The sequence below is a fragment of the Dendropsophus ebraccatus genome, chromosome 9, assembly GCF_027789765.1.
Source record: "Dendropsophus ebraccatus isolate aDenEbr1 chromosome 9, aDenEbr1.pat, whole genome shotgun sequence".
Lineage (NCBI taxonomy): Eukaryota > Metazoa > Chordata > Amphibia > Anura > Hylidae > Dendropsophus > Dendropsophus ebraccatus.
The window spans coordinates 92,075,358-92,090,118 of NC_091462.1; the positions used below are offsets into that span (position 1 = coordinate 92,075,358).

Sequence of the window (14,761 nt, forward strand, 5' to 3'; positions counted from 1 at the left end):
CTAATAGGGCCACATCACAGAAGGGAGGGCAGAACTTCACACTGGGACAGGAGCACCTTTAGTGCTTTAGGACGGGTCGGTGACCGGTAATAGACCAGCGCTGTGCGCAGGAATTGGGCATTGGTTTAAAAAAAAGGACCACGGCGCCGCTAGCCCCACGCCGGTCCCAATGTATTGATGTAAAGATCTTAAATGGGATGTACTTGCTGGTACATTCGCTTTAATCTATAAAATGGTATTTCCGGCAGAAAACTTCTTCCTATACAATGAAGCAAACAAACGCCATATATCCAGCCTGTTTATCGTCTGCTGCAGGACAATACTCCATATCGGATGCGTCTCTTGAAAAAAAAAGCTTACAGGAGTCTAGAGAGTGCCCCAAGCGTGTACAAATAGCACAAGCTGAAATAAAAGCATATGAAAATACCTCTCCGGTCAGGTCCATCATGACGAAGAGAAGGGCTTTTAGAAAGGTCTGCTGATTCTGAAGGACCCAGATCAGAGGAAGGCGTTCCATCAGAAATTTAATGGAAACCACTCCACCAAGCTTTGCATACCAGGCTTGTTCATAGCAGCATGCGCATAAACGTTCCACAATGTAAGAGAACAATGGAAGCTGGCAGGCCTGAAAGAGAAGAGGAAAAAAAAACACACACATTGCAATTCAGTTCGCTCATATTAGGTGCTATATACTAGAAGGGCGAGGGTGACATCTACTGAATGTTTTAATATATGAAAGAAGAAAAAAAGATTTTACCCTCTCTTTTGATCCAAGGATGATACTGGCGACATCAAATATCACGGCCAAAGCGACCTCTCCTATCTTGCACAGCTCCTTCTCTTCGTAGGCCATACAGATGGCTATGGCATCAATCAGCACCAGAGGATCCATGCCTTTCGAACCGTTCTCTTCACTGTGAAACATGGCAGTACTGGGCTGACTGCCAACCTGGTAGCATTGTAATAGGAAGGGGCCTGGATAAAGAGAAAGAAAAATCACTTTTTAGCCTTCAAGCGACCATAAGAAGGGTGACACCGAACCATAGCCGCCTGCGCTCCTGGTATAGAAATAAAGGGGAATCATCACTATCTGAAACTTCTGACAGAAGTTAAGATTAGTGAGGATCTGGCCGCCACCAAATCGCTAAATGCAGTCACATGCAATGTTCATGTGATCCAATCACAGGCCAGTAGCTGGTTTCTGCCTCACAGGATTAGTGTAGATGAAAAACTCTGCAGGCCTGGGAGGGGACACCAGGGGAGTGGTGGAGCTGAAGCGCTAAAGAATTTACCTTTTTTATGTATTTTTTTTTAAACTTTATGCTTTTTTCTTTCTTATAAAATCAACGGCAGGACTTGCATTTCTCGATATAAGACCATCCACAAAAATACAACAAAATATTTGGGGCATGCTTACTGGCCGTGCACGGATTGGCTGATGTGGACTGATGGGAGCCGGGAGCCTCACATGCAGCCACGGCGCTGAACAGGTAATGTATGCTCCAGGCCGGGGCTGTGAGCGGCCGGCGGCAGGGGGGTTAAAGGGCCAGGGTCCCATACAGGCAGTGGATCCGCTGCCTGTATGGGACCCATTCAGCTTCACACTACAGGATCCACAGTGGATTTCGCTATAAACTCGCAGCGTGAAACCCACCACTGATCCGGTACGGGTGAAGCTACCCTTAGAACAAAATTTTAAAAAGGGTTATCCAGCGCTACAAAAACATGGCCACTTTCTTCCATAGACAGCAACATTCTTGTCTCCAGTTTGGGTGCAGGTTTTGTAACTCAGTTCCATTGAAGTGAATGGAGCTTAATTGCGAGTCACACCTGAACTGGAGACAAGAGCGGTGCTGTCTGTGGAAGAAAGTGGGCATGTTTTTGTAGTGCTGGATAACCCCTTTAATACAGAAAACAAGGATATTTGGGACATTCAACAGTCATCAGATGTAGCAGCATGACATGCCAACTCACCACATTGCTGGGCGACAGCTACCATCGTGTAATGGCGGATCAGGCTGGCAACAAAGGGAAGGGCGCTAGGTCTCAGGTCCTTGATGACGGCAGACATAAAGGCTCCAGTCAGGGCCTGCTCAAAGGTCTTGCGGGCTGGAGTGTCCTGGGCTTTGTAGCGATGTGAGATGATGACATTGGGGATAGATTTTTCAGTAAAACTGTTGGAGAAAAAAAAAAAAAAGAAGGAGAAAAACAACTATTAGCGGTAGCGCTGGAGGCCATAAATTCTGTTTATCACCCGTCTTCCCTGCCCATACATCTTTCACACTGGAACAGGTCTGATCCGACTCATCTATCGCATTTTGATTTTGTTACCCATTAGGCTAAAACATGACGGATGGCTCAATCTGACAAGGAGTGTTTACAGGCAGCAGTCCAGCGAGGGGAATACACAGCACATGGGGGCGGCTATTACCATCCTGGGCTATTAAGGGGAGGTCTGATACTGATCAGGTAATGGTGGGGTAACATGGATTAATACCCCAACCATGCAATTAATGCGGCACAGGGTCCTATTGGGAACTGATACACTCATACGCTCGTAAAGCCGAAAGACAGTGAAAGGCGAGAAGGGAGCATATCTGCGGTCTGCAGCAGCTTTTTTTTTTCCTCCTCTGTTTTTACTGAAGGAAAATACTGATGGTTTCCTGAAGCCTCCCTGAAAGGCTTCATGATCAATGCTTCTTGACTGTAAAAAAACATCCACAGACACATGAAGGAGGCCTCACAGTTTTACATGAGTGGGCAAGCTAGTGGCGACATTGGAAACAGTAGTGCAAAAGCAGTGGGCCGGAGGGGGCTTGAATCAAAGCATCACCCACCCCACATGAGCAGCAAACCATATTGAACGATAAGCCAAATTTCTAACAGACTGCGTCACGCTACCTCGATCACAAATAATGAAAGTGGATGTAACTGCGTCGCAACAGCAGAGTTGGTACAATGCAACGTTAATTTCTGGCAATTGTTGGGTAATGGTCCATGCAGTAAGCTGTATGCTGCAACTAGAGATGAGCGAACCGGGTTTGGGTTCGAGTCCATCCGAACTCGAACGATCTGCATTTGATTAGCGGTGGCTGCTGAACTTGGATAAAGCTCTAAGGTTGTCTGGAAAACATGGATACAGCCTATACTATATCCATGATTTCCACATAGCCTTCGGGCTTTATCCAACTTCAGCAGCCACCGCTAATCAAATGCTGAAAGTTCAGGTTCGGATCGACTCGAGCATGCTCCAGGTTCGCTCTTCTCTACCTGCAACCCAACCACAGTCACTTACAATGACTGCAATGCTGCACGTGCAGTCATAACAGAGGGACAGAACAACGCTGACACTGAATAGCTGGTGAAAGTGCCCATAAGTGCCTTCTTAGAGAATCTTATAGTGGCAATCTTATAGTGGCAAGCATAGGTGACAATCAATAAGTTTGTCATTGTAGCCATCACTGTGTGGATTATCCAGCTTTTCCAAGATCCTAAAAGGCAACCCTGCTCCTAATGGTCAGTCGTTTAACAAAACAGAAATGTAAAAGAACACCTGTGTAATACTGTATTATCCTCACAACGTTCCCCAGTGATCCCAGCAGCCAGATTTACAGGGATCAGCTGATTATCAGTCAAAATGATTCATTGCGGCAAGAAGAACTGCTGTATGTAATGCCTAATGCAAGGTAAACCCAATGGAATACAAAAGTTGATATGTAAAAACACAATAAGAACGAACTCACAAGCAAAGCGCTTTTAAGCCAGCACCCAACCTCCCACTAGGCTGTATTCATCTGCCATAACTACCGCAATCTCCTCTAAGTACAATGTCTCCCATAGGGGCGGCTTTAAAAAGTTATTGTCACCGCACTTAGGAAGAATTTATTGGTGCAATTAATTAACCAACATTTACTCTAGTATGGCGGCAGATGGAGATAGCACTTCTCCTCCATTCCCCAGTGTAGCGGTGTCACCGCCATGTCCTCTACCATGTACCTGTCACTACACATAATGTTCTCGCTCTCTCGATGAGCAAACTGTATTACAATGTGATGCTCTCCCCTCAGGCAGTACAGTACTGTTTACCCACAGACATCCCATAGCACGGCACAGAGGGAAACATGCACATAGCAATAGACAGACTGAGATCATGCACATAGAAAGAGAACTACATCTCCTTGCATAGCACAGGCCTTCCGCTGTAGTTGTTGCCCCCTCCCCAGGTGTTCGCCCTTTGGGAATAACCTTTCATTAAACTAAAGACATGTTGCCGTCACATCACTCGTCCAGGTACTAAATAAAGCCTGTAAATGAACTGTATGCAGAGCGCCAGGTTCCTTACTTGGGATGTGCCAGCAGCTGGTATAAGGCGTGCTTGTTATCATCCAGGCTCATCATCGCCACCAGGAAACATTTGATCACTTCCCAGGCCTGTCTCCGATAGTACGGCTCAGTGTTTGCGCTCTTCAAACAATCCAACGCCGTCTCGATGGCCTAAAAGAGCAAACAGTGATTAAACCTCCTCCAAAACACACAAACACTGCCGGTGTCTCCAAGGAAATCTGCTCGATAACAAGACTTCATAACATTTCCTATAAAAAGAACTTTCAGCATCTTGGCACATCTAGTGACAATCCTAACACAGTGATATATAGAATGAGGTTCTGGAGATGTATACTGTATTTTAGGTTGAGCTACAAATACCTTCAAGCGAACATATCTCTCTCTTCATGTGGTATCCTAATCTGACTGCAATATAGTATATGCACTGAAGGCACTATTACACCAAACAATTATCGGCCGTACTTGGCCGATTACCGGCTGATAAACCATTTGGTGTAATAGCGACATGCACAATGTCGGCTGATCACGGTCTTTCAACATGTCTAAGGATTGTCCGGTCAGCCCCTTACGCAGCTCCCCTATAATAAGGGATTACTCTGCCTAACTGTCAGGATTGGCGGGGGTCCCAGCAATGTGAACGAATAAAGGGGTGGTCACACATATGTGTTGTGCTGAGCTCTGTAGTCTTTGGCAGTCCTGTTCAGAGTGAAAAGAGCAGCAGCACACATGCACGGCCTCTCCCTGCTCTATGTCTATGTGAAGAAATGTGTCCCTTAGGGCCCTATTCCACCGGAAGATTATCGTTTGCATAATTGTTAACGATTAACGATCTCAAACGACCGCTATTGCGAAAGACCTGAAAACGTTCACTCATTTCCATGGAACAATAATCGTTCCTTATGATCGTAATTGCGATCGTTTTTTCTTCGCTATTTATTCGCTATTGCGTTCGTATCTATTGCGAACGTCAGAACGATGTCTTATTCAATGCGAACCATTTGCGAACGAGCAACGATAAAAATAGGTCCAGGTCTTATAAAGCGATCAACGATTTCTAGTTCGGTCGTTAATCGTTAACTGCATTTCAACTGAACGATTATCGTTTAGATTCGAACGATTTAACGATAATCTGAACGATAATGGTCCGGTGGAATAGAGTCAGGAGAGGAATGCACTGAGCGCAACTACTCCCGACTCATTCTCCCAATTGGTTGTGGTCTGTGCATTCATTCTCATGTGGTCCCATCAGTCAGAGTGGGTGATAAGTTGTAATCTTGGGACACACCAGGTAAGAGATCTCATAAAACTGTCATGTAATAATACTATATAAAAACAGCAAGAAAAAAAAACGCACTTTGGGAGCGGTAACATTCCTATGGAGGGAACAGGACTCTAGGAAATAAATCACTCACAATTGGTGAGTGGTGAAGCTTCACCACTCACTGTAGACCAAGGCCCAAGAGATTAACAACACAATTCTGTCGGGATCGCTACACCCTCCGGAGGATCCAAGTCACCGGTCCAACATGGAAAGGCGTAAAAAAAGAAAAATGGGGAGTGATCTATTCTCTAGAGCAGTGCTTCTCAAACTTTTTCTATTGGAGCCTCACCTAATAGACTAAATGATGTCAGGCCTCACCAGACTGACCAAGAAGATGCTGGGCCTCACCATCTGTGATGGAAGTCCATGCAAATATAAAAACTATAGCTCAGTCTACCCTTCATTTAACTCCTAACCTTTGAATAACATTAAATAAGCACAAAATGAGTCAATAATGTTCCTTAACCAAAGATTGTTGCATTTAGGGAAAGACTTGTGCAGCTTATAGTCACTTTTGTGAATACTGACTCCTCAGCTGCGCCTCATCAACAACTAGGGGGCGCCTCATTGGAGAGGCCGGCCTCACAGTTTGAGAAGCACTGCTCTAGAGAATAGATCCATCCAAATTTTTTGGTTTTTTATGCCTTTCCATGTAATAATACTAATAGTTCTCCTCTCCTGTATAGTATATGCACCAACCATTACCGTGTCTCAGGAGTGATATCTGAAAGGTATACCCCTATATTTTGACAGCATTTCTTCCAGCTGCCCAATTCATAATGTGTCCAATTCCGTCAGCCAAAGCGACCGGAAAACCAGTTTACGTAGAGCGCTTAGAATAAGACATTTGGATGCTTACCTGATGGTCACATGGATTTCATAGCCGATTAAACAAGAATTAATATGAAATTGGAGCTGACCTTTAAAGACCACAAGTCAAAATATCAGCGTCTGCCTCTGGGGGAGATCCCCACACAGTCACAGGCTGTCTCCTGAATTATTACTAAAGGAAATTTCCCATTTCCATCAAAATTACTATTTTGTTTTTTATTGTTCAGGCACAGCCAAACAATAGCAACTCTATAATCAGAATGACAAGAGACTGCAGGAACATTTGGTTACGTGCATGGAAATGATGGCGAATACTTAAAGGGATATTCTCTGAAAGAACTGGCTATAGTTCTCTCAATACCAGAATAGTATTGACCTAAAAGTCATTGGGGGAGATTTATCAAACATGGTGTAAAGTCAAACTGGCTCAGTTGCCCCTAGCAACCAATCAGATTCCACCTTTCATTTTCCAAAGAGTCTGTGAGGAATGAAAGGTGAGATCTGATTGGTTGCTGGGGGCGACTGAGCCAGTTTCACTTTACACCATGTTTGATAAATCTCCCCCATGGTCTGTAAAGTGTAGCACAAGGGCAAACTGTGTCCTCTATCTGCAGACATTAACCCAAAGGTCTGTTCACACAATATGTCCCCCCTGTCAGTCAGAGGGTGCTGCACTAGCAGTAAGGAATGAAGAGAAGCAGCGTCCAATCTCCTACCTTTTCCATGGGTAATTGGAGCGATGCCTTGCAGTCTGCAAACTCTACGGTAATGCTCGGGCCTAGGATTTCAGTCACGATATACTGAAGTTTTTGTGACTCTTTCAGCATTTTCCGATTGCTTCCACCAAATTTTCCAAGGACTCTGTAAGCCACGTGGGAAATGCTATCTGCTGGATTACGGAGGGTCCGCCATAGAGCCTAGAACATGGATTATAACAGTAAAGTGGTCGTACACTAAACTACAAGGCAGATGTATTGCATAAAGCCAAATCCTGTTAAAAGTGACTATCCAACCTTAAAAAAAAACATAATAGCCTGTCGTCGGCACAGGATATCAAGCCATCAATCTTACACTGTGCTCGTTCTTGTCATTGGTGGGGGTCTGAGCAACAAGACCCTGATCGATCAACTCTTTTGACATGTTCCTAGGTAGATAAGAGCGCAACATTCTCTGACTGTTTGATTACCAGAGGCTGAAGCTGTTGGATGAAGCCCTAGGGAGTGCAGGAAAACATAGATACAGCCTATGGCTATAGTATCCATATTCTTCAGGACTCCCTAGGGCTTCATCCAAATTCTTCAGCCACCGGTATTAAAATGTTGAATTAGATGAGTGTATGCTTGAGCTGTGCTCATACTTATTTTATTTCTAGGACATGTAAAGAGGTTCCAACAGCATCTGAGTAGAGTAAATGTGTGTGTGTGTGTGTGTGTGTGTGTGTGTGTGTGTGTATGTGTGTATATATATATATATATATATATATATATATATATATATATATCCCCTTTACAGACCTGACTACCCCTTGTGAGTGTGCCATTGGTTCCTGGGCAACTCAAAGTATAAACTATGCAAAAAGTGGTCAGAATGATGACCAGTACTGGAAAGCCTCTAATAGACATTGCTGGCCTTTATAACAGCATTACACAAATGCCAGGGACCCCCATCACATCCCCCCAGACCTTTGTTAATAATAGAAGGCAGCACAAGAAACACACAATCTAACAAAAACCATGTTTGCAAAGAACTACAGCTATTGAGAATCAAATCATAAAAGCATGTTTCCCATTAGAAAAGAATTTGCGAAAGTTTACTTTTCACAAGTCTCCCCTCTAAATATTTTACACGGTGATTACGTTTCAGCGAAAACGAGAGCGCGGAAAATGCCACCAGAGTCACCCAGGAGACCAGACGAAAATGTCGCCACACTCAGGGATTAGGAGTAAAATTTCTGCTATGAATCACCTGGCTGAAATGCACCTTTGCTGCCCCCTAGTGTTAGAAGGGATGATTACCTGCATAAGCTCGGCACGGACAGGCTGGATGTGATCGTAGAGGAAGTCGGGCTGTAGATTGTCCACGCACAGTTCTAGGGTCCGCAGGCCTTGGCTTACTAGAGTCTGCGAACCGTTTAGTGCGGACACTAAAGGATCCATCAACATGGGAAGATACGGCAGCAAGGAGCTCAGGCGTACCGGCACAGTGAGACACAGCTCCACAAAGAGATCTTTCATGTGCTGTTTGTGCAGGCCGCTTTGTAACATGTTCAGGCCTAAAACAAGACAAAACCTGTCATCCCATATTCATAAGACAACTATATGAGGACCGGCTGAGGACAATGACTGACCTTGCAAAAGATTTGGTAACAATGGAAGAAACTCCTGGTAGAGAAGGTCATGGCTGCCGCCCCCAATAGACCGGAATAAAGCCCGGAGGAGCAGGAAGTAATTGTACGGCTCCTTGGCAGTCTGGGCCAGCTCCATCGAACTGTTCACTATTTTGTGCAAATGTGGCTGCAAAGAGAAACATAATGGTGTCACCAAATTATTAATACTATGCTAGTATAGTTGTAGGTAGAAGAATAAGAATGGTACCATTCATTGACTATTCACGCAGAAGATCCTAAAATCAAAAACAACGGTCCTGTCACTTAAAGGGGTACTCCATATCAACTGGTGTCAGAAAGATATACAAGTTTAGTAAATTTCTTCTATTTAAAAATCTCAAGTCTTCCAGTACTTATCAGCTGCAGTATGTCCTGCAGGAAGTGGTGTATTCTTTCCAGTCTGACAGGAACTGTTCAGGGAAGTAGCAAATCCCCATAGAAAACCTCCCCGGCTCTGGACAGTTCCTGACATGGACAGAGCTGGCAGCAGAGAGCACCGTGTCATACTGGAGAGAAAACACCACTTCCTGCAGGGTATACAGGAGCTGATAAGTACTGAAGATTTTTTTAAACAGAAGTAAATTACAAATCTGTATAATTTTCGGACAACAGTTGAGTTGGAGGATGAAAAAAAAAAAAAAAAAAAAAAAAAAAAAAAAAAAAGAGTTCCCCTTTACAAAAAAAAAAAATATCTTCAAATTGGTTAGGGTCTGGGTGTTCAGATCGTCACCAGTAATTAGACAGACCAAGGATAAGCCTTTGAACAGATTCTCTGCCCAGCTGCCTGCAGATTAGCTCCATTGATTTACAATGAGATCTACAGAAAGTTGGGGAGAGAAGAGCTGAGCCGTGTGCTTCTCCCCACTTGAACTACTACAGATCTAACACCCAGAAACCAAATGATGGTACCTTTAATATATAATGATGACAACTTATTATAAGTGAGTGGCATCAGACTGCAGTTCTCTGCACAGACAGGTGGCAGGGAAAACCGCTAAATCAACACCGAAACCTTCCCTATAGCAGTGGTGGTCCCAGAGATCAGACCCCTATGTGATGGCATACCCTAGTGATATTTTATCACTTTATAGGATGCGAATGCTCTTTAATCTTAATAAAATCATCCCTGCATTGGTATGACTAATCAACATTGCTCAGCCTGCCATGTACTCCTCCTCTGCAGCGTATATCAACTACTACACAAGGGCACACAATCGTCATTCAGAACAGGCCTGACGTGTGTAACAGGATACTTGATTAAAAGGCCGGTCTGTGCTGGGATCCATCTCCTCACCTTAAGCATTTGTTCATTATCTGCAGCAAACAGGGAAACCGAGCCAAACACCAGCTTGAACAGCTTGAGGTACAAGTTGGACAGCTCCACGTTGGATCCCATCTCCGGAAGCCTTTCCAGCAAATACTCCACCAGGATGGTAGCGAAGAGAGCCGACGTGGTGGGGTTCGCCAAGAAGGAATTGGCAACGATCTGAGAAAGCAAGACATTCATTCAAATTCCACATTCCTGAACAAAGACGAGTTTCCCTGGTGTCACATGATTACCGCTCTTACAGCCCTTGTAAAAGTGAGAAAAGGGAATTGCTTCAAGGGCTGTATCACAACCAACGCTCATTACTGTCACACATTGTGATTTGCTCGCTGGAAATAAAGCTACAAACACATTAGATACTAAAAAGCCTTAAAGAGTTTTCTAACCATATAGTACACTGCAGCCCAATCTTTTAAATGGTTGCCACACATACATAAGCTATTGGTCATTAAGAAAAAGGAGGCAGAAACAGATTCTGCAGAAACAGATACATGGGCTTCTGTTTTGTGTATACAGCTCCTATGCAAGCTTATGTTTATATTTGTCAATGGCTTCATGCATAAAGCTAGGGGTGCTCATAAGATGACTGTCAGCAGAACGCTTATTCAGACAACAGCTGTCGCTCCATAGATATGCACGCTCAACTGTGTGTGCATATGTTTCTTAACTAAAAAAGTCAGAAAGTCACTGCCAGGCTCCTTTGGTGGCTGCTTATTACACAGAGAACGAAAGGATCAGGCATGCTATATTTCAATTTGTCAATCAATTAATCAATCCTTCTCTTCCCAAAGGTAGAGTCAGGATGTTGCCATACAGATTATGAGATAGGTTGTTCTAGTGCACTGGGGGCGGGAGTACCGTCACAGTGCACCAATCCGCCCCTAGCCGGCCCACCACTTCTGGAGGAATTGGTCCTCTTGGGGCATTAATTCTGCCCCCAGTGAACCAAAATGACATAATTCCATATGGATTAAAACTCCTAATATCTTGGACATGGTGCCAAAAATGAAATTTACCTTCATACCCAGCACCCAATGCACTATAGGGAGCTATTGCTGGGTTAGATACTTCCAACCTGCTTATAGTACATACCCTGTACAATTCAGCAGTATAAGAAGCTAGTCTAGCCACTCACCTGAAGTGCATAGTTTTTAGAGATCCTCTCCACCATATAAGGAACAGTGGTTTGAAAAATCTCCTTAAACGTCAAAGGATTCATCATGGTAAAAACACCAGCAAAATGCTCCAAAACCTCCTTCTCCTCCTTCATCCGTACGGTCTGACAGTTGGCTACACGTATGTACGTCTGCCCATTTCCCGCTATCTGGACCTGAAGAAATAATACATTTATTCATAAAGCGCAGAGAGGAGGATCACAGTGTAAGACGTCTGCCACTTATACTACAATTAGGAGTCTCTTATCCGATTGCTGGGTCATGGCAGACTACCAGGAGCCTAATGACAGATTCAGCAATGAGTAACCTGTACAGTCTAAACTGATCCTCATTGTTAACACATGAGATGCGACTCCAAAGCCACAGCAATCTGTTACACGTGGAGCCCAAAAAAGGAGGAGGAGACACTTTACATTCTATTAGTCCTGTCTCCTGTAAACGTGTGTAACAGGCAATACAGATCCATCTATACGTTACATCCAGAAAGGTTTGGAGAAGGAACATGAATGTACCCCAACACTAAACCTTCTGTCCCAGTCCCACAAACTCATCTACTGTTTGACGACTTTGAGAGCACCTTAAAGATAAAGGATCTCGGGTTTCTTAGTCTTAGGGAGTAACTATAGACTGGACATTCAGGCAACAAAATAACACTTATCCCTTAGGGCCCTACTACTCATTGAGATAATCTGCCAAATCAGGCCAATTCAGCAGATTATTGCTGATCTTTGTCTTTAATATGTTTAAACACATTGTTACATTTAATGGTGATTCACAGCCAATGGCTGATGCAAAGGTAAAGGAAAAAAACTAAAGATTATACTTACCTGTCAAGGCTCCCACATTGTCCTGCTGTCTTGTTCCTGTGTTCTCTCCTTACCGCAGCCACCTCCAGCACTTCAAAACAAGTCAGTAAAGTGACAGGCCTCTCAGCCAATCACTGAGCAAGGCATTGTTCTGTCCCTGCTAGTGATTGGCCAGAACGGCCTGTCACTTCAAAGATGGGAACAGAAGTTCTTCAGGTGGCTGCGGTGAGTGGGGAACAAAGGAACAATGCTGAAAGACACCAAGGGAGCCTGGACAGGTAAGTACATTTCTTTATTATTTTATACCAAAGCAAGGGCTGCACCGACATCGCTAATGATGTACATGCACCCCTGTCACACTATTATCATAAGCATGATCTCATTCGCAAGAGTACAGCGTTCAGTTAGACAAAAAAGGGAGCTGCACTGGAGTCTGCAAACTTCACAGCTGCATTCAGTGCTTCATTCTCAAAAAAAGAACGACCAATCAGGACAGTCAATGGGATAAGTGTCTACAGTGGTCAAAAAACCCTTTAATAACTTAAAGGGGTATTCCCATCTGAACATGCTAAAACAAGTGGGGTTCTAGCCGCTGGGACCCCCACAGATCCCAAGAACCGAGACATAACTGTTCCTGCAATAAAAGGTGCACACAGCACAAGCGTTGCCAGTGTTTTACTCCATCTCTATGGCACTGCAGAAAGTTTCTGAGTGCTGAATGTTAAGCGGTCCCAAAGAGAATGAATGGAGCGCTGTAAACACAGGACACATTGTGAACTCCTCCTTGTATTTACCTGGTAAATGTCCAGTGCTTGCATAGCATACTTCACAAGCTTGATATAAATCTGTGTCTCTTTTGGTTGCAGCTGCTTAATAGGGACAAACTGCGCTTCTGTAAAATAAAGAGGAGAATTTCATTAAAAAAAAAAAAAAAAAAAAAAAACAACGGTTACAGTCTTAAAGAGGACCTGTCACCCCCCGTGCCAGGGTGACAGGCTCCCGACCCCCAGCTAGATCCCCTTATACTGACCTCATCCCGCCGAGTCCCGCTCCCAGGACGGAGATATCCTGGACAGAAGCCGGCGCGCGCGCTGTGGAGATAGGTCCGGCGTCCATTCATTCTCTATCCACAGCGTGCGCCGGCTTCTGACTAGAATATCTCGGTCCCGGGACCGGCTCCGGGAGCAATACTCGGCTAGATGAGGTCAGTATAAGAGGGATCTAGCTGGGGGTCGGGAGCCTGTCACCCCGGCACGGGGGGTGACAGGTCTCCTTTAAAAGAATTTTTTTTAAAATCATGGAATTAGACGACAAAGCTTACCGCCTGGTGCTTTGCAGGATGTGATTCCCCAGGTAATCGTCTTCACACCGCACACCAACGTCTTGACCAGGCTACGGCAGTCTGTCACCTGGAAGGTTTGCTTGTCTTCTTTGTCTTTCTCTCCTTGCTTATCAAACACTAGAAGTGGGACTTGGGTCAGGGGAGTAGAAGGGGCAGCGGGCAAAGCATTGGCAGGAGTGGCTGCTGGGACACTAGCTAGAACGGCCTCAGCTGCCCCCAGCTCGGACTGGGGCTTGCACTTCTTGAAAATGGCAGATAACTGGTAGCGGGCAATAGTGTGGAACTTCAGAACAAATACCTAAGGAATATATAAGGTGTTAACGTATATTGGAAAACTTCATGCATAAATAAGAACCTCTGACTTTGCTAAAACTGTACCCCATCACCCAGCCTGTACATCAGCCTATAAAGTATAAGCTATTGCTCACCTCCAGCATTCTCATCAGTATATCTCGCCCGTTGCCGTTCTCCTGTTCGCTTTTGGAGCGGATGCAGTCCACCAGGTTGAGCAGCAGCTTACAGGACATGGTCTGGATGCTGCTGGGTATGGACTCATCGTCAATGTTTTTGGCGAAAAGCTGTACTGCGAGGGATAGGTCATTCAGTGGAAGATGTTGACGGACGTGGTGTACAAGGTCCGCCAATGTACTGTACGCCAGAGGCCTGAAGATGACAAGTTTACAATATTTCTCAACCATCAACTAGAACAATTCAATGTTCCCACAGTAACAAAAGAAAACTCTGAGATGGTGGATTATCAGATTTGGTATTAATATTGCCAGAATATCAGAGTGCCTGGATTATACTATGTATGTAGAGGAACAGTCTTGTGTAACACTAAAGGAGATGTAATGGAAGTAAGATCAAAGATAGAAAAGTAAGCAAACAGAATAAGAGTATAGTATAAAGGTTGTTGATTTATACCGGAGTGTTTCCCGAGCGGTGTACCCAGAGCCAATGAGGATAGATTCATCAAACAGCTTGTCCATACAGGGGATGAACTCTGAAAGAGATAACAATATCGGTAAACTTTTTATTGCAGAAATCAATAGTCCAGGCGATTTTAAGAAACTTTGTAATTGGGTTTATTAGCCAAAAAATTTATTTCTATCATGAAAAAGCAGTTTGAATCTCTCCCCCATGTCTTCATGGTTTTCCTATGGCGAGAGAAAGTAAAAGCAGCAAAACAGGACAACAAAGAGATAATTTACATTCACATTGTGGGCTCT

General features: G+C 44.2%; 1 protein-coding gene across 3 annotated transcripts in view; it reads right to left on the minus strand.

Moving 5' to 3' along the window:
- TRRAP (transformation/transcription domain associated protein) overlaps positions 1 to 14,761 on the minus strand; it is a 115,042-nt gene that overhangs the window by 81,932 nt on the left and 18,349 nt on the right. For all 3 annotated transcript variants that reach the window (XM_069983849.1, XM_069983851.1, XM_069983852.1), the window contains exons 13-25: positions 14,457 to 14,535; positions 13,961 to 14,195; positions 13,512 to 13,830; positions 12,985 to 13,082; positions 11,345 to 11,539; positions 10,177 to 10,368; positions 8,844 to 9,009; positions 8,512 to 8,768; positions 7,213 to 7,413; positions 4,343 to 4,494; positions 1,975 to 2,174; positions 758 to 975; positions 428 to 625 (exon numbers count right to left, since the gene is read on the minus strand). In XM_069983849.1, coding sequence (XP_069839950.1) covers positions 428 to 625; positions 758 to 975; positions 1,975 to 2,174; positions 4,343 to 4,494; positions 7,213 to 7,413; positions 8,512 to 8,768; positions 8,844 to 9,009; positions 10,177 to 10,368; positions 11,345 to 11,539; positions 12,985 to 13,082; positions 13,512 to 13,830; positions 13,961 to 14,195; positions 14,457 to 14,535 — 2,510 coding nt within the window. The remainder of the gene's footprint in view (positions 1 to 427; positions 626 to 757; positions 976 to 1,974; positions 2,175 to 4,342; positions 4,495 to 7,212; positions 7,414 to 8,511; positions 8,769 to 8,843; positions 9,010 to 10,176; positions 10,369 to 11,344; positions 11,540 to 12,984; positions 13,083 to 13,511; positions 13,831 to 13,960; positions 14,196 to 14,456; positions 14,536 to 14,761) is intronic.